We start from the raw sequence: 22,988 nt of genomic DNA, 5'->3' as shown, positions 1-22,988 counted from the left end.
ATTTTTATGGGTGGGATTTTCTGAGAGGCGTTGCCGCACTAGAAGCGAGTAGATTTTTAACCTCCGCAGCCAAGCAAGAGTTCATACAAACGCATTTGCAGCCGCCTACAGTGAACTTCTTGTCAATTTAATCGGAACCTTTCATTATGGCCAACTACATTCATGTACCCGACGAGGCGCCCGCTGTACCCAAAATAGATGTCACATTAGACGAGAACGATTACAGATCTGGTGCATTGAGACTAATCAAGGAACTGAGACCGTTCTGGAAACCATCCGAGGTCAAAATGAAGGTATTACATTTGTCACATTCAACGTATTCATTTCTAATATGTTTCTACGATGACCGTAAGAGACTAGTCAGTCGTCATCTGTCGCATACTGCTTACCAGGCAGCTATTACATAATTCTGAAACTGGAGTGTTGCGCTTTTTTAAATAGAAGCTGCGTCAACTTGCTAGCTAGCAACAGTGTAGCATTCAAGCCAGCCGATTGACGAATGTATCGAGGCAGTAGAATTCATAGGCCTTTTGCTTGACGTAGTTTGCCTGATCTAGTAAGCTCAGTAACTCACTGTCCGTTCTGTATCACGTCAGGAGATTGCAACAAAGTATCTATCAAATTCAAGGATATTATAGGCGTCATCATGCACAAAACACAACTGGCCAGCTATGCATTTGATCTGGTGCCAATTTTCTTATGGCATTGTAATATTAAGTGTCATTCTACGATTGCAAGACTAGATACAACTTCCAGGAATGTATGATTATGAGTAGTGGGACTGGTTGCCAAGTAGCGTTACATCAACTCCAACAAGGAGCTGAGCGCAAACGAGCTCTTCAAAACCCTTCAGCCACATTACAATCGCCCACATTTGGCGCCCGTGTAAACTACAATTCCGACGCTGTTTTAACGTTTGAAAAAAGTCAATAACCATCGCTTTCTAAAAAGTTTTCGAATATACCATTGTCTTTTAATGTCAGAGATAAATACACGTAAAAAAAAGAAGAAAAGAGAGCTACTTACTGTAGCAGTTTTGCACCGATCCATCCAATGCTTGCCTCCAGTTGACGAACTACACTTCCTCTCCTGTTAGCTGACACGCTGGTGTTCGGAGCACGCTAGATGGCTAATAAGCACAGTTGGCGACATCTTCCGTAAACAAGCGCTGTAACGTGGAGATATAGCCGTATGGGAATACTAACGCTATAAATGTGTGTAGTAATGTATCTATATTCACTACTCGCTGATATTAACGATACGTTCCGTATTCTTTCCAAAATAGTACCGCAGTAACGATGCGTGTTATTTTTTTAGACTAGAGCAAGAGTTGGGACTCGTGAATATGTACTATGCAGACATCGTTCAACCATATCCTGTTTGTTGACAAAACAAGCACGTATAGTGTAGTCATTGTACCACCTAAACCGCAGTGAAATCTATTTTCCATAACCAAAAATATTGTAATTTCAGCTGTTTTGAAGTACAAAAGGAAAAAACGGGAAGCATGAAGTTGGCGCACATAGAACAGATCTAGCGCGTCTTAGACTTGCTTTCAATAAGACTGACATAACTATAACGCACATTTCTGTGTACATTTGATGGGGCCGCCCAAAAAATTGCATTTTGCAGCAAAACTTCACCTATCATCAATGGGCACTAAAGTAGTTCGTATCTATGAATATGGTAAGCAGACGAGTTTTCTTTTTAAATTAACCTCCGAAAAAATTGTAAATTCTTAAACCCTGTAGCAACTGATAATGTAATAACTGCCAATGTAATGGGCTCCTAATTTTATAACTTATTGTATTTATAATGTAATAAATGCTGATAATTTTATAAATATGCTGAACACAAAGTAATAGATTTGGCTCATTTTTACATTATGCATGAATTATTACTTTATAAAGTGGGATTTAAAAAAAAATCAATAGTGTAATGACTTAAACCAATGTAATTACAACCTAAAATTACTTTCCTTTTAAAGCTGCAGTATGTCACTTTTTGGGCAACCTGACTAAATTCACATAGAAATGTGAGTTTTATAGATCTGTCATTCTCATTGAAAGTTGTAGTGTTCTATGTGCACTTTTTCTATGCTTCCTGTTCTTAAGTTTGGTTTTTGATTTATTTTACTTTGTTTTGTACACCAGCTTCAAACAGCTGAAAATATTTTTTTTGGGGGTGGGGTTATGGAAAATATATTTCACAGCGGTTTAGATGGTACAATGACTCTACACTATACGTGCTTGTTTTGTCACATTTAAGTGAACTATTAGAATTGTAGCAACCAGGAAAAGGTGGTGCGATTAATGCATAGCACACCTTTAAAGGAAAATGTCAATTTTTTTCACTTCATATTCAACACCACCCCATCAACATCTGTGAAAATATGATTTTAACCAATTATGAGTAGGCGTTGTCTACTAATTGGTTAATGTCATTGGATACTCTTGTTTTACTGTATTATTTTTACTACAACATGTAGAAATGCACATCACATACGGTGCATTTGGAAAGTATTCAGACCCCTTCCCCTTTTCCACATTTTCTTACATTACAGCCTTATTCCAAAATTGATAAAATATTTTTTTGCCCCATTATGACAAAGCAAAAACAGGTTTTTGTAAATTCGTAACATATATTATAAAGAAAAATACTGTATTTACATAAGAATTCAACCCTTTGCTATGAGACTCATTTGAGCTCCGGTACATCCTGTTTCCATTGATCATTCTTGAGATGTTTCTACAACTTGATTGGAGTCCACCTGTGGTAAATTCAATTGATTGGGCATGATTTGGAAAGGCACACGCCTGTCTGAATAAGGTCCCCACTGTTGACAGTGCATGTCAGATCAAAAACCAATACATGGGGTTGAAGGAATTGTCCGTAGAGCTGTGAGACATGCTTGTGTCGAGGCACAGATCTGGGGGAAGGTACCAAAACATTACAACATTGAAGGTCTCAAGAACACAGTGGCCTCCATCATTCTTAATTGGAAGAAGTTTGGAACCTCCAAGACTCTTCCTAGAGCTGGCTGCCTGGCCAAACTGAGCAATCGGGGGAGAAGGACCTTGGTCAGGGAGGTGACCAAAAACCTGATCACTCTAACAGAGCTGCAGAATTCCTCTGTGGGGATGGGAGAACCTTCCAGAAGGACAGCCATCTCTGTAGCACTCCACCAATCAGGCCTTTATGGTAGAGTGGCCAGACTGAAGCCACTCCTCAGTAAAAGGCACATGACAGCCTGCTAAAGGACTCTGACCACGAGAAACAAGATTCTCTGGTCTGATGAAACCAAGATTGAACTCTTTGGCCTGAATGCCAAGCGTCACGTCTGGAGGAAACCTGGTACCTTCCCTACGGTGAAGCATGGTGGTGGCAGCATCATGCAGTGGGGATGTTTCTCAGCGGCAGGGACTGGGAGGCTAGTTAGGATTGAGGGAAAGATGAACAGATCAAAGTACAGAGATCCTTGATGAAAACCTGTTCCAGAGCATTCAGGACCTCAGTCTGGGGTAAAGGCTCACCTCCCAACAGGACAATGACCCTAAGCACACAGTCAAGACAACTCGATTGGCGCAGAGGAAAAGTATCTAAATGTCCTTGAGTGGCCAACCGGATCGAACATCTCTGGAGAGACCTGAAAATAGCTGTGCAGCGACGCTCCCCATCTAACCTGACAGAGCTTGAGAGGATCTGCAGAGAAGAATGGGAGAAACTCCTCAAATACAGGTGTGCCAAGCATGTAACGTCATACCCAAGAAGACTAGAGGATGTAATTGCTACCAAAGCAGCTTCAACAAAGTACTGAGTAAAGGTTCTTATGTGATATTTCTTTTTTTTTTTTCATTTATAAAGCATTTGCAAAAAAATCTATAAACATGTTTTTGTTTTCTTATTATGGGGTATTGTAGATTGATGAGGGGGGAATTTTTAAAATCCATTTTAGAATAAGGCTATAATGTAACAAAATGTGGGAAAAGTCAAGGGGTCTGAATAGATGAAGTTGAACAGTTAAGAAATGTCTCTTTAAGTGTCACACTTGAGGAACACTGCATTAGCATTCATTGCCACAACAGCGAATGCACATGTGCCAATTGAATCTCAACAAGGAAATGTCTGATTTATTTAATTAACGTTTTATTAAATAGTATGGATTTCAGCAAACAAAGGTACGCAACAACAGAGGACAAACAGGTACTCGGTAAGGGTTTAAAAGGTACTTTTTAAAAAAGTATCTCTACATAGTTAGTCGGAGGCTCATTTAAAAAAAAAGTAAAAGCTCCAGTCTGAGCTCAGCTCTGTGGAGGAGTTGAGGTACTTGGCAAAGTCTAGAAGAAAAAGAAACGCACACCTATTAAGACGAGGTGCTGGCTAGCGTAGTAGAAACTTGAAAATAAAAGAGAGCCGCACACTCTTGGAGCTCAGATGCAAAAATGTAATACCAACGTTTCGGCAGCCATGCTGTCTTCATCAGGGTATAATCACAAACACTGCGGGTTTATATAGTGTCAAAAGACACAGGTGTCTGTAATCATGGCCAGGAGTGGCCTAATATCATTGGTTAATAATCAAATATTAAAATGTCATACAAAGAACAGCATACAAACAAATGGATAGCATACGATCATAGATTAATTTGACTATACAAGTTTACACACAATTACAATGGCAAAGTCACAAGAATGGCTTCAGATCAAAGTCTACGTTGAGACCGAAGGACGCAAGGGTCTTTAAATTAAAGATCCAGGTAGCCTCTCGTTTTAACAATAAATTATCAAGGTCACCCCCTCTTCTAGGGAGGGTGACATGTTCGATGCCAATATAACGCAGAGACGAAATCGAGTGGCCTGCCTCCAAGAAGTGGGCCGCAACTGGATAAGTAAAGTTTTTACACCTAATGGTGCTACGATGCTCTGAGATACGTACTTTTAATTCATGCTTTGTTTTACCTACATACTTTTTTACCACAAGGACAAGTTATAAGATAAATAACTGCCTTAGTGGAGCACGTAATAACACCTTTTATTGGGATCGATTTCCCTGTTTGTGGGTGTTTGAAGGATCTACATTTAGAAGTGCCATTGCATTGAGCACAGCCATTACATTTGTAATTTCCATCCAGTAGGGGCGCAAATAGACGTTGTTCAGGAATATCTTGGGGTGGTAAATCAGATTTTACCAATTGGTCTCTGAGACTTGGCAAAGTCACCACGGGAGGTAAAAAGTCCGAATTTTTGCCTGGTCTGTTTTGTGCACGGTAACTGTTTTGGGGAGAGCTGTTGTCAGGACGGAGGGGTTCTCTGGGACATCCCCTGAGGGCTTGTGCTAAGACTATATTTTTGAGGATTGTTAGTCTTCTAGTCTTATTTATTCTTTTATCTTGAAGATACGATAATATCGTATTGTAAGTTCCTTGGCAATTCCCAACCGAGTAACAAGGTAGCCCGAGTTTCTCCCGGGTTCTGTGTGATTTAAAGTTGGGCTAGTCTAAATGGGGAACACACTTCTGAGAAAGGAAACAGCCTAGTTGGCAATTTACATCAGGAAATGGGGTTTTTCATTAACTGGTCTTATGACTCACTAATCATGTGGTTTGTTCATGGAAAACCTGCACTAACCCACCACACAGGTTTACACCACCTAGCTTATGTATACAAATGGAACAAGCCTGTCATGCATGCTGATCGTATGAACGGGAGGTATGGTAAAACTCGGTGACCATACAAGATTGGCACATTTGGGACAAGTTCAGTCTCCGCCTCCTAAATAAAAACATAATTGAAGGGGCGGAGCGGTCGTCTTGAACACAGAATGGGGGTGTGGTTTCTCTTTGTAAACACAGATTTAGGGGGGTATTGTGGGCAGGGTAGACACACACACACACACACACAACCACACTGTCTATTTGCATTCAAAAAGCAAGGACTCAGCACATGCCAGCCATTGCTTCCTCCTGCAAAATAAAATTCCGGACGTGCCTCTACGCTCATGGTCAATCCCTGATAGTGTATACGATTAGGGGTGGAATGCCTGCCCCCCCCCACCCCCCCAGAAATGTTCCAGTTTTCATTGGGGATGAAAACAACCGTTGGGTTTAAACCCACCCAGACAATTCCATCAATGCGTTCTGGGGTCCTTTTTTTGTTTTTCAATCAGATCTGAAATCAATTGACAACCTATTAAAAGGAACCATAGAATTCAGTCCCAGGATGAAAATGATACTACAATAGGTGGCAGCATACTGTCCGTGGATGGTGGAGGTCCAGGGGACCGTACTTGTTGGCATATTCGTATTTAGAAAGGTCCTCATCTGTAGTATTAATAGAAAGATGAGAAAGCTGCCTACCTGACAGGAAGTCAACTGTACCTGTAGTAAATTGGCTATATAATAGGGGCCTATAGCCATCCCTGTTATGAAAACCTGCATGACTGGACATAAGCCTATAAATAACTGAGTGAATTGTCCTAAATAAACTCAGCAAGAAAAGAAACATCGCTTTTCAGGACCCTGTCTTTCAAAGATCATTTGTAGAAATCCAAATAATTTCACAGCTCTTCATTGTAAAGGGTTTTAACACTGTTTCCCATGCTTGCTCATTAATTGCTTATGGTTCATTGAACATGCACCTGTGGAACGGTCGTTAAGACCCTAACCGCTTACAGACTGTAGGCAATTAAGGTCACAGTTATGAAAACTTAGGACACTAAAGAGTCCTTTCTACTGATTCTGAAAAACACCAAACAAAAGATGACCAGGGTCCCTGCTCATCTGTGTGAATGTGCCTTAGGCATGCTGCAAGGAGTCATGAGGACTGCAGATGTGGCCAGGGCAATATGTTGCAATGTCCGTACTGTGAGACGCCGAAGACGGGGAGACCGGTCAGACAACTGATCGCAATCGGCTTAGAGAATCTGGATTGAGGGCTTGTAGGCCTGTTGTAAGGCAGGTCCTCACCAGACATCACCTACAACAACATCGCCTATGGGCACAAACTCGCCGTCTCTGGACCAGACAGGACTGGCAAGAAGTGCTCTTCACTGACGAGTCACGGTTTTGTCTCACCAGGGGTGATTGTCGGATTCGCGTTTATCGTTACACCGAGGCCTGTATTCTGGAGTGGGATGAGGTGGAGGGTCCGTCATGGTCTGGGGCAGTGTGTCACAGCATCATTGCACTGAGCTTTTTGTCATTGCAGGCAATCTCATTGCTGTGCGCTCCCTCATGTGGTACCCTTCCTGCAGGCTCATCCTGACATGACCCTCCAGCATGACAATGCCACCAGCAAGACAGGAATGTCAGTGTTCTGCCATGGCCAGCAAAGAGACCGGATCTCAATCCCATTGAGCACGTCTGGAACCTGTTGGATCGGAGGATGAAGGCTTGGGCCATTCCTCCCAAAAAAGTCTGGGAACTTGCAGGTGCTTTGGTGGAAGAGTGGGGTAACATCTCAAAGCAAGAACTTGCAAATCTGGTGCAGTACATGAGGAGGAGATGCGCTGCAGTACTTAATGCAGCTGGTGGCCACACCAGATACTGACTGTTACTTTTGATTTTGACCCCCCTCCCCCCTTTTGTTCAGGGACACATTATTCAATTTCTGTTAGTCAGATATCTGGAACTTGTTCAATTCATGTCTCAGTTGTTGAATCTTGTTATGTTCATACAAATATTTAAACGTTACGTTTGCTGAAAATAAACGCAGTTCACAGTGAGAAGGCGTTTATCTATTTTTGCTTAGTTTATATATATTTATTTTATACTGAGGCATTGGCTGTGATGATGATGATGATACCCCATTGCAATAATTTGTCTACCAATCATCTCTTTTTCCTCTATCAGTTCTTCACAGATGGAATCACCAATAAGTTGCTGGGCTGCTATGTGGGCGGGGTCATGCAGGATGTGGTCCTGGTGCGTATCTATGGCAACAAGACGGAGCTGTTTGTGGACCGGGAGAACGAGGTGAAGAGTTTCCGGACGCTCCACGCACACCGCTGCGCCCCTCGTCTCTACTGTACCTTCAACAACGGCCTCTGCTATGAGTTCCTACAGGGCCAGGCGCTGGAACCTGAACACATCCGCAGCCTGCCCACGTCCAGGTACAGCGACAGATAGCCCACCGCGTCGAGTACAACTACCAGGCCCTAATCTTAGCAGAGCTACTCCCACACGACACACTCGGTGCTCTACATACACCACACCTTTGAATTCATTTTCAGGTGAAACCACAGTACACCTGCACTTTTACACATTCCATAGTCTTTCCATTCCATGTCATGTAAGGTGTGGTGCGTCGGTGCCTAATATATGGGTGAGTCAGTAAGGAAAGGCATTGTGACTTGTTCCCTCGAGGAACATTCCTAGCAGTAGAAACATGGAACATAGGCAGTTACAGGTCAGGAGTGTGATTGAAAGCTCACCCTGGATCTATGCTCACAGAACCATTCTTTAGCTAACCTGTTCTTTCGCTAACGCCCAAGTGCTCAGGGGCTATGCATTCAGTTCAGCCTCACCCGTAGGTGTAAACTCACCTTAAGCTTAGTGAGTTGACAGTCTTGGGTTTCTCCTATGACCCGACTTTCATTACATTTCTGGTATTCTTTACAAATATGACCTCTAGTGTATAAGCCAATACTGAAGTAAGAGTTTTACAGTCTTGGCCTCTAGAATTTGGTCCCTCCTCTCAAAACTCCCTATCGCCGACTCACATGGCTTCCACCACCCTACAGGCTCATCGCGAGGCAGCTGTCTAAGTACCACGCCATCCATGCTCACAACGGATGGGTGCCCCAGTCAGACCTGTGGCTGACCATGGGCAAGTACTTCGCCCTGATGCCCAAGTTCTTCCAAGACCCAGAGATGAACATGAGGTGAGTGGTGTAGATAAAGAAATGAACTGGGTCCCAATATCCAGACCTGCATGGTACGGAGTATGAAGGCCTGTGTTGGTGTATTCATGCCATGCACACTGAATAGTATGCTAGTTGAGATATTGGGACGAAGTCGAGGTCTAGGTAGGAGGACTACGATATGTTAGTAGGGACACATGAAATCTGTTGGAGGTTTCTCATCAATAAAGTTATAAAACATATTATTGATGCTTGAATATTTTTCCTCCACCTATTTCCTACTTTATGACATTAATGGGGCCAGGAGTTTTTGTAGGTAATGTCTGGTTACATAATGATGAGGAATAACTCCCTGGGGCTCTAGTCTAACTTTCCATCAGGAAGCTCTTGAATGGAACACTGGAGTTATGAGAGATGCTTGTCCTGTGACCTCTGGCATGCCTGAGCGATTGCACAGTGAGTGTCTGCCATTCACCAGGTGTGTTTACCTGAAGAGGACGAGCCCCCTGTCACTCAAACCACACCCACTATTCATGAACAATATGTACTGTTGCCTAGTTAAATAAAAAAATACTGTACTGTTTTGTTGTCAAACCACACCCACTATTCATGAACAATATGCACTGTTCCCTAGTTAAATAATACTGTACTGTATTTTAGTTCGGTATGTTGACCGTTTTAATAAAGTCATGTGGATTGGAGATTATGCACTATGCTTGGAGTTTCAAGCCTATAAAAGACTCCTCTATGCAGTCGTTGTTTATTGATCTGAGATGATGTATCAATGAGTTTACTCTTGACTGATGTCCGTTTTCTAGTAGATTCCAACCCTCTTCTTTTATTGGTCCGATATGGAACAATAATACTGTACCTCTGAGTTTGCGCAACACCTACTTCTTTCCCTGTGTACTTCTGTAAAGTGTAATCTCTCTCTTTCTACCTCCACCCCCTCCCTCCATCCCCAGGTTAAACAGTGAGGTGCCTAGTCGAAGGCGACTGAGGGAAGAGATGGTGTGGATGCAGCAGAGTCTGTCTGTGCTGGGCTCTCCTGTAGTCCTCTGCCACAATGACCTGCTGTGTAAGAACATAATCTATAATCAGCAAGGAGGTGAGTTTTACCCTGCATGCCCAAACATACTGCACCGCACCTAGCTACTATTGCACTGTCCACCACTACCCAGTCACAGGTAGGCCTGATTTCATATACTGCACCAGAGTTTGGGGTCAATTCCATTTTTAAATTCAGTCCGTTCAGGAAGTCGACTGAAATTCAGATTTTCCACATTGAGGAGAAATGAGGAGAAATTGAATTTGTTTAGTTCTGGGGTTAAAATAGATTTGAGGCACTGCACTCCTGCTCTGCACGGCATTCTCCCAGTCAAAAGCCACAAATCACAGGAAGGACTGACCATAGTGTTCAGTAGGTAAAACATTTGAGAACATTGTGAAACCTAGAAGGTATGAAGTACCCAAACTTGTTAAGTTGGCTTATTTTAGTTTCTGTTTCATAGTGTTTTCTCCTGTTTTGCTCAACTGAACAGGGCCCTGGCTTTAGTGCATCTTGTGTAGTCAATTACCATCACCGAGCCGACAGGCTTTGCCCATGTCATGCTAGCTAAGGGTGGGAAGGGAGGGAGATCTGTAGCCCATTTTAATTTTCATCAGTACATGTTTTTATTTGTGGTCCTTTGGGAATGCTGTTTTGTTTGTGTTGTGAATGCCTTTGGTACTAACGGCCGCCCGTGTTCAAAGCTGATGCAAGTAGAAATGGTCTCCCAGACCTGCCAGGTGGCCAATGGTTGCAGAGGGAGTGGTGAGTGTTTTAACCTGAGGGTGGAGGGGGAGAGCATTCTTACCCGAGGCTAAGGTGAGGGAGAGCATTCTTACCCGAGGCTAAGGTGAGGGAGAGCATTCTTACCCGAGGCTAAGGTGAGGGAGAGCATTCTTACCCGAGGCTAAGGTGAGGGAGAGCATTCTTACCCGAGGCTAAGGTGAGGGAGAGCATTCTTACCCGAGGCTAAGGTGAGGGAGAGCATTCTTACCCGAGGCTAAGGTGAGGGAGAGCATTCTTACCCGAGGCTAAGGTGAGGGAGAGCATTCTTACCCGAGGCTAAGGTGAGGGAGAGCATTCTTACCCGAGGCTAAGGTGAGGGAGAGCATTCTTACCCGAGGCTAAGGTGAGGGAGAGCATTCTTACCCGAGGCTAAGGTGAGGGAGAGCATTCTTACCCGAGGCTAAGGTGAGGGAGAGTGATTCAGCTGATTTTTACCTGAGAAAACATGGGATTGAGGGAGAGCACTGTTTACCCCTTCGCTGGTCTGTTCAGCAAGGGGCGGGGTGATCTCACTGCTCCTTGTGCCCAGCTTTTCTCTCCTAGGAGCGTCTGGCCAGCCAGAGGGAGGGTTGACAGACAGGCAGACCCAGTTCAGAACACACCACTGTTCTACGCCACAGCTCTCCGCTCAGAGCAGCAGTAGGCGCTACCTCACTCCTTTCACTCAGACAGTGACTGGCCGTGTGAGCTAGCTCAGTGCACCATTTGCTTTTATTACTTTCACTCATTGACAGACGGCTCTTGCAGTGCTAGCTCTTTACCATACTGTTATCCAACCCTGTGCTAGACTACACCTGGCTTACATGGTGACAGGGTAGCTCTTTTCTGTTTTATGAGAGGGAAACCTCAAGCTTCAGCAATAACAAATATGAATCACAGAAAACATAACTAACTACAGTTAAAGTGTAGACAGAGCACACAGCTCTTTCAACCACAGTCTCTCAGTGGCAGTTTTAGTTCTCGCTCTCGCTCTCTCGCTCTCTCTCTGTGTGAGAGAGAGAGCAGAGGGAAGCCTCTTCCTTCCAACAATAACACAAACGATTTACCTTCTGAAACTGATAAGTGAAAGGGTAGGGAAACTGATTTAAGATGTTTACAAGAGTCGTTTCAGTTCACCCAGTAAGAGAGCAGGATTGTTTCTCATTCAGCTGAATAAGTGTCCTCTCCTTTTTTTCCCAGGGCCTCATCGCTCTGTTTATCTTTCTGTTCTGTCAGGTGATTAAGGGAGAGAAGTAGTCAAATTCTTCCCCAAGTCCCTGAGACTCAAACCTGTGCTGCTTAGCTTACAACAGGAAGCCACTCAATTATCTCATTTGCATAGGAGCAGGGAGGTGTAGTGCCATTTGGTCCCACGTGGACCAATCAGAGTTTAGCTTTGAAGGTGCCTGTTGCGAGAAGGGGGAAGTGTGAGAGACCGAAGGAGAGGACAGAGTTGGCTGTTTCTGTGACTGGTTGTGTGTGAATGTGTGAGAGTGTCTGTCTGTGTGTGTGTGTGTGTGTGTGTGTGTGATGGATGTGAGTTTGCCCAAACCTTTTCGTCTGCTGTACAGGGCTACTAGCCACTGACTGGAGGTGTTCTGTTGTGTCCTGCTAGGACCGCCCGGCGTCCGGTAACCATCTCACGTGTCTTTACTCAGTCAACCTCAGAAACACACAACCAGAACACTCATACACACACTGTATGTGAAACTGTACTGTGACAAACACACATCATTTGGAATTTAGGGTGCTTCAACAAGCACTCTTGAGTATGACCTGCATAGTAAATGAAATGCTAAAAGGATGAAGACCCTAAAGCATTTGAAAGGGTATTTTTGTTGTTGTCAGGGAGAGTTAAAACAGCTCTTTCTAGTTCGATTTGGGGGTAAGGCTTTGCATGTTGACATCCCCTCATGCAGTACTGTTTCTTCGCTAGAGGTCAGTGTTGGGTCTCTTTACCTCCCAACACCACATTCCTTCTGCATGGTGCCTTTGTTTCCATCTTTCCACCACAATCACTTTCTCAACGCATGACCTTTTACCCAATCAATTCCACTGCAAGTTCCCCAACGGCATATGAACCGAACTAACCCAATATAAGCTTGCTGTGGAAAGTAACATAGACATCCTTTACTTTTTTTTTTTTAAATGACACATTTGGACTTCTCTTGTTTATTTACAACGTATCTCACTAACCAAACAACACAAACCTAAACATGTACAAATGACACATTATTCCTCTGTGTATAATAGCTTCTGTGTGAGCTAATTTGTTTGTGAAGCCAATCAGGAGATTTCCTGGAAAAAGTTGATAAGACTATTTGTCGACGGAATAATCCAATCCATTTTCCAATCACATGACTGGCTCCTGTAGCCTATATTGGGATTGTGATCACCCTACATAATGGCAGAAAAAAATGAACATTTTGAAAATATCAGTTCTCAACTTTTTCCAGAACACTTTGAAATTCAAACTGGTTGGAAGCTGGTCCTACATCTGAATGGAACCCTCATAGAAACCTTTATTTTTTATATAACTCATCTGGCTATTATATAACATGACAACCACTGTCATGACCACGCTAGTCAGAGGAATCGGCTAAAGCATATTTACCTGTTTGGGACCAGGCGAACTGCATGTCTGCATCAATTAGGCCTATATGTCTAGTCTGTCTGCCCACTTTCTATGTGTCTGCATTTGTGTCAACTTCGTTTTCTCGAAACATTCTCACTTCCCTTCAAAATGCAAACTCTTACTCCTCAACCCCAGAGGCCTACGGTATTTCCAGTAGGTTGTCAGTGAGGCATCAGAACCACTTAGACTAGAGAGAGGGATGATAATGGGTTAATAATGCACAGCTTTATCATTAATAATGTGACGGGTCTCTGTCCTGTACTAATCAAATCTTCCTCTCTCTGCTCCTTTCAGAAAATGTCAAGTTCATTGACTACGAATATGCTGGGTACAATTACCAAGCCTATGACATTGGGAACCACTTCAATGAATTTGCAGGTAAAAGTTTGTCTGTGTGTGGAGTAACTTTGCCAAGTGCGACTGGTCATTTTTATAAAGTGCTGCCTGTACAGTATGTGTTGTGGTCCTCTGTAGCTTGGTAGAGCATGGCGATGCCAAGTGGTTGGTGTTGGGCCAGTAGCCGAAAGGTTGCTAGATCGAATCCCCGAGCTGACAAAGTAAAACATCTGTAAAATCTAGTTAAATAAAATAAAAAAATTAAATCCCGCTCTGAAAATATGACTGCTTTGGATAAAAGCATCTGCTAAATGACATATAATGGTCAGTGTGTTAAGCTTGCGTTTGGTCATTGTACTAAGCATTTGTGTGTTTTGATATTTTACTTGGTGCGTGTGTGTCCTGTTGTAGGCCTGAATGAGGTGGACTACAGCCACTACCCAGAGCGGAGTTTGCAGTTGCAGTGGCTGCGCTCCTACCTGGAAGCCTATAAGGAACACAAAGGTCAAGGGTCAGAGGTCACTGAGACAGAGGTGGAGGTGCTCTACGTACAGGTCAACCGCTTCTCCCTGGTGAGTTCACGACTCCTTTTTTGCGTGGTTAATCTGTGGTTTACGCCCAAGACGAAGTTGGTGAACCTTTGTACGTTTTGTCACATTTTTATTTGAGTTTTGTTTATAAGATGAAGTATTACACCGATGTTTAGTGAGACAGGTAAATCAGTCAGGGGTGTTCCTAGGTAAAGTTGAAAGGCTCTTTTGAAGCTTTTCACAAGGAGATCTTCAATGCCAGTCATCTCCGTCTGTTTGATGTTCTCAGATCGAAGGGCCGAGCAGTGATCCCCTCCGCTCTTCTCCGTTCACTTCTTTCAGAGAAACGACACAATGTACCCAACACCAATCAATTGCACAAGGATGTGTGTGTTAGGTTGAATCACTCAATGTTAATTGGTTGGGCCTTTAATCAGTAGTTAAGGCAGTGTAGTCTATTGTGTAGAACGGTCTCCCCTGGTACCTAGCAGAGATTGTTTCCCTGAACACGTACTCATCTAGAAGGTACAGTTGAAGTCGGAAGTTTTACATACACCTTAGCCAAATACATTTAGACTCAGTTTTTCACAATTCCTGACATTTAATCCTAGTAAAACTTCCCTGTCTTAGTTCAGTTCGGATCACCACTTTATTTTAAGAATGTGAAATGTCAGAATAATAGTGGAGAGTGATTTATTTCAGCTTTTATTTCTTCAATCACATTCCCAGTGGGTCAGAAGTTTACAGACACTCAATTAGTATTTGGTAGTATTGCCTTTTAAATTGTTTAACTTGGGTCAAACGTTTCGTACAAGCTTCCCACAATAAGTTGGGTGAATTTTGGCCCATTCCTCCTGACAGCTGGTGTAACGGAGTCAGGTTTGTAGGCCTCCTTGCTCGCACAGGCTTTTTCAATTCTGCCCACAAATTTTCCATAGGATTGAGGTCAGGGCTTTGTGATGGCCACTCCAATACATTTTCTTTGTTGTCCTTAAAGCCATTTCGCCACAACTTTGGAAGTATGCTTGCGGTCATTGTCCATTTGGAAGACCCATTTACGACCAAGCTTTATCTTCCTGACTGATGTCTTGAGATGTTGCTTCAATATATCCACATCATTTCCTTTCCTCATGATGCCATCTATTTTGTGAAGTGCACCAGTCCCTCCTGCAGCAAAGCACCCCCACAATATGATGCTGCCACCCTCGTGCTTCCCGGTTGGGATGGTGTTCTTTGGCTTGCACGCCTCCCCCTTTTTCCTCCAAACATAACGATGGTCATCATGGCAAAACAGCTATTTTTGTTTCATCAGACCAGAGGACATTTCTCCAAAAAGTACAATCTTTGTCCCCATGTGCAGTTGCAAACCGTAGTCTGGCTTTTTTATGGAGGTTTTGGAGCAGTGGCTTCTTCCTTGTTGATTGGTCTTTCAAGTTATGTCGATATAGGACTCGTTTTACTGTGAATGTAGATACTTTCGTACCTGTTTTCTCCAGCATCTTCACAAGGTCCTTTGTTGTTGTTCTGGGATTGATTTGCACTTTTCACACCAAAGTACGTTCATCTCTAGGAGACAGAACGCTTCTCCTTCCTGATAGGTATGATTGCTGCGTGGTCCCATGGTGTTTATACTTGCATACTATTGTTTGTACAGATGAACGTGGTACCTTCAGGCGTTTGGAAATTGCTCCCAAGGATGAACCAGACTTGTGGGGGTCTACAATTTATTTTCTGAAGTCTTTTCTGATTTTGTTTTATTTTCCCATGATGTCAAGCAAGAGGCACTGGGTTTGAAGGTAGGCCTTGTAATGCATCCACAGGTACACCTCCAATAGACTCAAATTATGTCAATTAGCCTATCAGAAGCTTCTAAAGCTATGGCATCATTTTCTGGAATTTTCCAAGCTGTTTAAAGGCACAGTCAACTTAGTGTATGCAAACTTCTGACCCACTGGAATTGTGACAGTGAGTTATAAGTGAAATAATCTGTCTGTAAACAATTGCTGGAAAAATTACTTATGTCATGCACAAAGTAGATGGCCTAACCTACTTGCCAAAACTAATTTGTTAACTATAAATTTGTGGAGTGGTTGAAAAAACAAGTTTTAATGACTCCAATCTAAGTGCATGTAAACTTCCGACTTCAACTGTGTGTACCCTGGGTATCGAAAAGCAGAGGAGCTTTGAAAGAAACATGTAGTAGACTTGCAAATGAGACACAAACGAAGCAGGAAGAGAGAGCTTTGTAAATATTTCTAATTGACCGTCTGCCTGTTTGCTGTTCAACAGAAGTGCAATAATGGTCATTTATCGGAGTACTTTACGGCTTAGATGAAGAAAGGTCCGATGCGTTTGAATAGCAATAGAAGCGTTGCACTGCTTTCAAAGATCAAAGGAGGGACCATACTAGATCGACTTATTTCTACAATGTCACATAGAGAGAAGTGACCGTGCAAACGTATTGAAAACCAACGAGAAGACTTCAGCCTTGTTATGGACAATAGAGTCCTTGGGGTTATTATCCATACATTAGCTACACATAGGGGGTAGGGCTGCAAATCCATAGGCTTAACAAACTACAACAGAAGCTTGCTGTATAAGGTTTTGACTATAGCAGACTATAGCAGCCTCCTTGTCCTGGAAAGCGACATTCTAGAATTCTCATTTTGCACGGTCAATAGTAGCACCCTCCTGGGCGACGATCCCAACACCACCTGAGACTCACCCTACCTCCTTTGGTAACTACACTCAAGTATGTTTACTGTAGATAGAAGTGGTAGCCTTGGTTTCGGTCTGTTTCAGCTGTAGACAACACCTTCTGTTGGTTGTCACTATGGGATTTGTTGTGTTTGGTGTGACAATGGTGTTGGTTAAATATTTCCATTCCTATCAGGACTATGAACACCGACACCCACATTTAATAACATGACTATCCCCCATTCTTTCCCCCTCTCTCCAGGCATCTCATTTCTTCTGGGGCCTATGGGCTCTGATTCAGGCTGAGTTCTCCACCATTGATTTTGACTTCCTGGGGTAAGTGTCTTCAGAAATGTACGTTTTTATCCGGAGATAAAAACGAGAGCTTGGCATTATAAGGTTCTATCTGCAAGAATATGGTTCTGAGATACCTGGCTTTAGAGTTCCGAACCCTCATTGGTTTGAATGGTGTCAGCAATTTCTATATTGTATTCATTTCAACTTGAATTGGGGGTTTTTAGAGTACTATATATGTGGATACAATTGAACAGAACAATTGAACAGAACAAGGCTTAGTCAATAACTCAATTTTGCCCATAATGCAGATAGTCCCAAGCTCTCAAAGACATTACATTAAAGCCATAGCAGATATAGCATATAGCGTATTTTTAGTTTCTGTAATAATGTCAGTTGTTGAATACTTTGTTTCACCCTGAATGCCTACCTTTGACCTTCTGATGTTATGCCCTTACGCAGCATCTTGTTTTCTTATGACACATTGTCACTTGATATCTTGTTACTAACGTTGGCGTACATTGGCTCGCTCGTTTCAGATACGCAGTCCTTCGCTTCAGCCAGTACTTCAAGATGAAGCCAGAAGTTGCAGCGCTGAACTTTCCAGAGTAAAAGTCCTCCTCCCTATGTGGTCCTCATGTCCACCGTAGAGTGCCCTCTAGGGGGAGTCGGAAAGAAGACCCAGAGAGAGCCCAGTCCACACTTCCTGTGGATTTCATTCAGGCACTCACTAGAGACTCATAGAACCCTATGGGAACTCATAGAACTATATTAGAACTCGTATAACTATATTAGAACTCATAGAACCCTTTTGAGAACTCCTAGCTGTTAGAAACCATGACTCAGCATCCATTGACACTCCACAGGGCCAATTCCATAGCATCACTGCTACAGACAGATCCCTACCTAGTTCGCTATAGAAGCCTAGAACCATGCACTTCTTCATAAAGACTAAAGTCTTTAAGACCAAGTCCTCCAAAATGTCTATAAATATGCAAGAAGAAGAAAAGGAAAAAAACTATCATGGCTATTTTTTTGTTAAGATCAACCAAATGAAAACAGTGCCATGTAAAGAATGGCAAATTCAGTGTGACATTCCAGTAGCATCTCTCACCCCAGTCTGTGTCCGCCCACAGGGGTAACTCACAACAGAGGAGACCCGGACCAACTCTGGAACTTGTCTCCTGTGTTGTGCTGCTGACTGACTGGGAATATTAGTGTGTGTGGGCTCACTCCGAGCCATTCCTATTGGATATATATACATCTCTTGTCTGGGCTCGCTGGCCCACTGATTATTTAGTCACCATTATATCGGTTGGTTTAATGGTAGGCTACGTAGCAAGTGACAAATATGTGTTGGTGCATCTGGTATAGTCACCAATGTATATTTGTCGGTCGAATGGTTAGATTCACTTATGTACTGTCTGCTAGGTAACAAACAGGAGTGCCTCCATCTTGTTTACATTCTGTTCACCTGACTGAAACGACGTCCGCTTCCCTACCGTAACTGGGCTGTAGTTTGAATTATGGGAAATGTTGTCGTCATGATGACGGCCAGGAGTATTTCCTGGAAAAACTCTTGACCAGGAGAAACTCTGGGCCTGGGGCCTTGTGGTCTTGAAACCCGCCACGCCCTAGTCATGACTATGTTATGTTCACTGTATAAAGTCATTTAGATTCACTTTTTTTTTTTTTTTTTTCATGTAACCTCATGGGGCAGTTGCATTTGGCTCGACTCAGCCTAGTCCTGGACTAAAAGGCACTTTCAATGGAGAGTTGATGTTCAATGGCGTCACCATTGGAAGTGATTTTAAGTCGAGGATTATAGGCGTCACCTGGTTTATTGTTGCTTGGCTACCCATCCACAACACTCCGGCCAACTGAAGTTTCTTCTCCACGATGAGTGGATTTGCTTCCCTCCCTAATGATTTCTAGAATGAGAAGGTATTCTGACCGTTCTGATTGGTCCCAGAAACTGATGGGTTGGGCCAGGTCCGGGCCTACACTGATGACGTAATCAACTTTTGCTACTGGTGATATTTTGTTAAGACGATTCAATCGCTGATTCAATTGTTTTGTACGACGGCCCTCATTTTGACTTCTAGGATGGCAGTTTCAGACTGAATGTATATAGCGATCGACAGAGCAGCGGAATGAAATTCAGGGTGAATTGTCTGACAAGGTTTACTGCAACTGCCTGTGAGACAACTGAGGTAAGACCTATGATTGGAGGACCAATGGCTTTGGTAGTGAGTGTCTTTGAAAGACATGTATCTTTGTCTGAAAGAGTCTAACAGTATAGTACTTGTCTTTGTCTGTTTATAATGTATGTGCTGCTTGGTTCTGGAAGTTCTTTACGACAAAAAGTTCATCTAATAGGTAAAAACCAACCAATACCAAAGTGCTGATATTTTCTTTGCTTGTACATAATTGCACATTGTATTTTTCCATTTACGAATTGATAATATTGATAATGTACAATATTTACTTTTTAAAGTGCAGTTTTATACCCATTTAAGTGAAGAACTGTTTTCTGACTGGGAGGTCTTGGAGAGTATGTTAGGAGTGTGTTAAAACAGCCTCAACGTTAGTCAGGGCAGGTCTGTGCGGTCACTGTACCTGAATGAAGAGACCACCTTGATAGGCTGCTGAAATGGCACCCTATTCCCTACATGGTGCACTACTTTTGACCAGGTCCCACGGGGTAAAGTGTATAGGGAATATGGTGCCATTTCGGATATATAGACAGACTATATATTTTTCCATTCATACTCAGCACTTCCATGCCAACGGTATCAGTCTGCAGACTTGCAGCCGGTGTCCTATGGGCTGCTAGCACCTGTGAGAACTGCATTTCAAGGCACCTTTCAGGAAGCGACTGCGAGTCTGCAGACCTATGCCTCTCCCATTATCATACTGTTGCTCCTGACCTGTGCAGCCCTCTGCATGTTTAGTTAACCCCATCTACTGTAGCGAAGAAACCACAAACTGGGAAGTCGGACAGGAATCACGATATCTTGTCTTAACTCTTGTCTTAACTCTTGTGTTCACTTTTTGTTTTGAGCATGCCTTTTATTTTGATGTGGCTTTATTTAATGATAATCAACATGTCTGTATTCTGGGTCTGTGACTGCAGTGTCTGAGATGGTAGGTGTATGTTCCTTCACGGGGGAAATGGAGGACGGGTCAGAAATTGGTTGTTGTTGATCAGATCCTAACTTGAGATGTGTTGTGCACTAAGTTACTCAACTTTTGTGAATGTTCTCTACTGACATAAGTGCATGGATTTTTGAAAAGGTTTCCTTTACACTTGACTCAAGTTAGTGTTGTCCTTTTAGAATCATGTTTGTGTGTCGTCCTCTTGTCTGCAGACCTCGTCATGTTTTTAACCACACAGGGTCCACAAATAGTGCTGATATACACTGTCGCCTACACGTGCGCTATAATGTTAAAAAGGAATCATAAACACTCCGTAACGCAAGTCTGATTCCCTGTTGAGTTTCATTCTGAAATGAACACAAGACCACTGTAAAAAAAAAAACACTTTCAGCTTGACTCAATACTGGTCTGCTTCTTTAAAATGTGTATAAATGCACTCCATTATTTCTTCTCTGGCATTTGTAGCATATGTGTATATGTACATTTCAAAATCAAATGTAATATCTCTGCTTGAACTGTCAAATGTGAATGACTGTACATAGGGGGAGTTTTTCTCTCTAAACATTGCTCTAACGTCAAGTAGTCTTTTTGTTTAACTGTGAAACGAGCAGACTTTTGAATACTGTACACAAGTGCTTTTGAAAGGAGATTAAAGTCTATTACCATGTCCTGTTTATTGTTTAAAAAAAACGTTATATATATATTCCCCTCTGATTATTACCAGTCTGTTTAATTACTCTGAGCCAGAAGTATTTCCCTGTTAACCACTGCGCTACCACAAGAGCACCAGGAGATGGCGCCAAACATGATGAAATTAAAAGCCAAGCATTGTTGCGTTTGTACAGGTAACTGTCCAAATAAAAACACCTTGAGTAAATGAGGGATATAAAGTGTGGCTCAGTTGGAAGAACTTGGCTCTTACAGTGCCAGGGTTGGGTGTTCTATTCCCACGGGTGACCAGTATGAGAAATGGATGCGCTCTGGAGAAGAGCTTCGGTTAAATGACCATGTTAACCTGCTACTGAGACATTTTCCACCACCATCAACAAAGTGCACTGAAGCTGTTCTGTCTGGTGGTGGCCCAACACCCTATTAACACACTGCTGGCGTTTACCTTTATTTTGGCAGTTACTTTTATTTAGTTACCCTGAACAAGTGGATGGTGCTCATTTGAATGAACATACCATTAGGTGAGATTGTGTACATGCTCCCTCTCCCTTAACGCAAAGATGAAGGCAGTTGAGAAATATGCATCTTATTCCAGGGCTATAGACCTCTTCAGAATGACTGGGAGGGAGGCTATACACCACAGCCTTATGGAAATGCACACAATATTTTCCAACAATCATTTTGAGAGCAGCCAGGCAGATCATGGCTTCAGCTCGTCTTAATGTGAGCAGCAGTTGCAGCGTGAAATAATTAAGAGCGTTGCTCCAGCTCTGTCTAATTCAATGAACTCCACATCCCTTCAGCTATTTCCTAGCGCATTTACACGTTAATTATGGATTCAATATCTGCTAGTCGACTTGTTTCCAATTCACACAAAGGTCAACGTTCAATTACCACTTCCGACTGTATCAATCTTGGGAGTGGGAGATGCCAGAAGTCTTCCCCGTGTAAGTAAACAGACAAACACTCAAGCCGACGTTACAAGTGTGCATATGTCAAACGTTATATATACACACACAAAGGTACTTTAGTATAATAACACTACAATGTACTGCAATACCATACAAATGCACTAATATAAAAGACACCAGTTTGATGAAAGTCTGTATTGAAGTACTGAAAAAGTACACCAAAGCTGAAGTGCACATGGGATATTCTAGTGACACTTCTGCTGCACTTCACACTATTTGCAATGTCGCTACGTTGTAAGTGTATATAAGACATCTCAAATAATGTCTTACAACTACACCTAGTATACTTTAAGTGGGGTCATTTTAGCACATAGACGTACAATTAGTTGATTATATAGTACCATAAAGAACGTACATTTAATTAGCACAAGTAAAGTTGGTCCAAAATAACAAAACAGAAAACATTTTCTCCTTATTGCAGCCCTCAAGTCACAGCGTGGTCCTGGGGAACAGCCATGAGACTCATCCTGAAAAGAAAATGGTGAAACACGTCAATGTGAGACTGTATAAGCAGATAAATGAAATGAGTGAAAAACGCAGATATTGGCTTGGGACTGATAAGGTTCATTTACATGTCTCCTTCATATTGAAAAATGTTTTGTTCCCCAACCGAGGTCCCAGGTATAACCATCTCTGGAAAGCCATGGGTGGGGTTGGTATTAGACTTTGACAACCAGTAGTGAAGTAATATAATCAAGTTTATAGTAGTTGTAGTGGTGATGTAGACAACTTATACGTATCAGTCAGAGAATCTACCTTGTGGGTCCAGTTGATTTTGTTTCCCAGTTGAGGGTTTTTCCCAAAAAATACAAAATAAAAAACCCAACTCAAAAAGTTGCCTAGGTACTTGATTTTAAAGTCCCAGGAACATCTGGGGAGGCACAATATGAAAGAGTGGGTCAACAACCTAAATAAGGCTGGTGAAGCATAACGCATTTTTAAAAAACCATCCCTTATTAACATATTACATTTTATTATCCTTAACTTTAGCAGTTAGAGACTGTAATGTATAAAAACTGGATTTG

General features: G+C 42.5%; 1 protein-coding gene across 1 annotated transcript; it reads left to right on the top strand.

Annotated features, from left to right (window-relative positions):
• Positions 1-21: 21 nt before the first annotated feature.
• LOC115106989 (ethanolamine kinase 1-like) lies at positions 22-20,990 on the top strand. Its single transcript, XM_029630265.2, has 8 exons — positions 22-293; positions 7,850-8,109; positions 8,740-8,880; positions 9,825-9,967; positions 13,602-13,685; positions 14,055-14,215; positions 17,133-17,206; positions 17,704-20,990. The coding sequence occupies exons 1-8, from the start codon at positions 147-149 to the stop codon at positions 17,774-17,776; spliced, it is 1,083 nt and encodes a 360-aa protein (XP_029486125.1). The 5' UTR covers positions 22-146; the 3' UTR covers positions 17,777-20,990.
• Positions 20,991-22,988: the final 1,998 nt, after the last annotated feature.

Source organism: Oncorhynchus nerka, linkage group LG23 (assembly GCF_034236695.1).
Source record: "Oncorhynchus nerka isolate Pitt River linkage group LG23, Oner_Uvic_2.0, whole genome shotgun sequence".
In the NCBI taxonomy this organism is placed as follows: Eukaryota; Metazoa; Chordata; class Actinopteri; order Salmoniformes; family Salmonidae; genus Oncorhynchus; species Oncorhynchus nerka.
This window is presented reverse-complemented; position numbering and strand designations above follow the sequence as displayed.

What these genes read in the sequence shown, in the direction of transcription:
- LOC115106989 (XM_029630265.2), top strand. Translation starts at nt 147, where the DNA reads ATGGCCAACTACATTCATGTACCCGACGAGGCGCCCGCTGTACCCAAA. An exon ending in CCACTTCAATGAATTTGCAG is followed by an intron (nt 13,686 to 14,054) that starts GTAAAAGTTTGT and finishes GTCCTGTTGTAG; the next exon opens with GCCTGAATGAGGTGGACTAC. An exon ending in AGGTCAACCGCTTCTCCCTG is followed by an intron (nt 14,216 to 17,132) that starts GTGAGTTCACGA and finishes CCCTCTCTCCAG; the next exon opens with GCATCTCATTTCTTCTGGGG.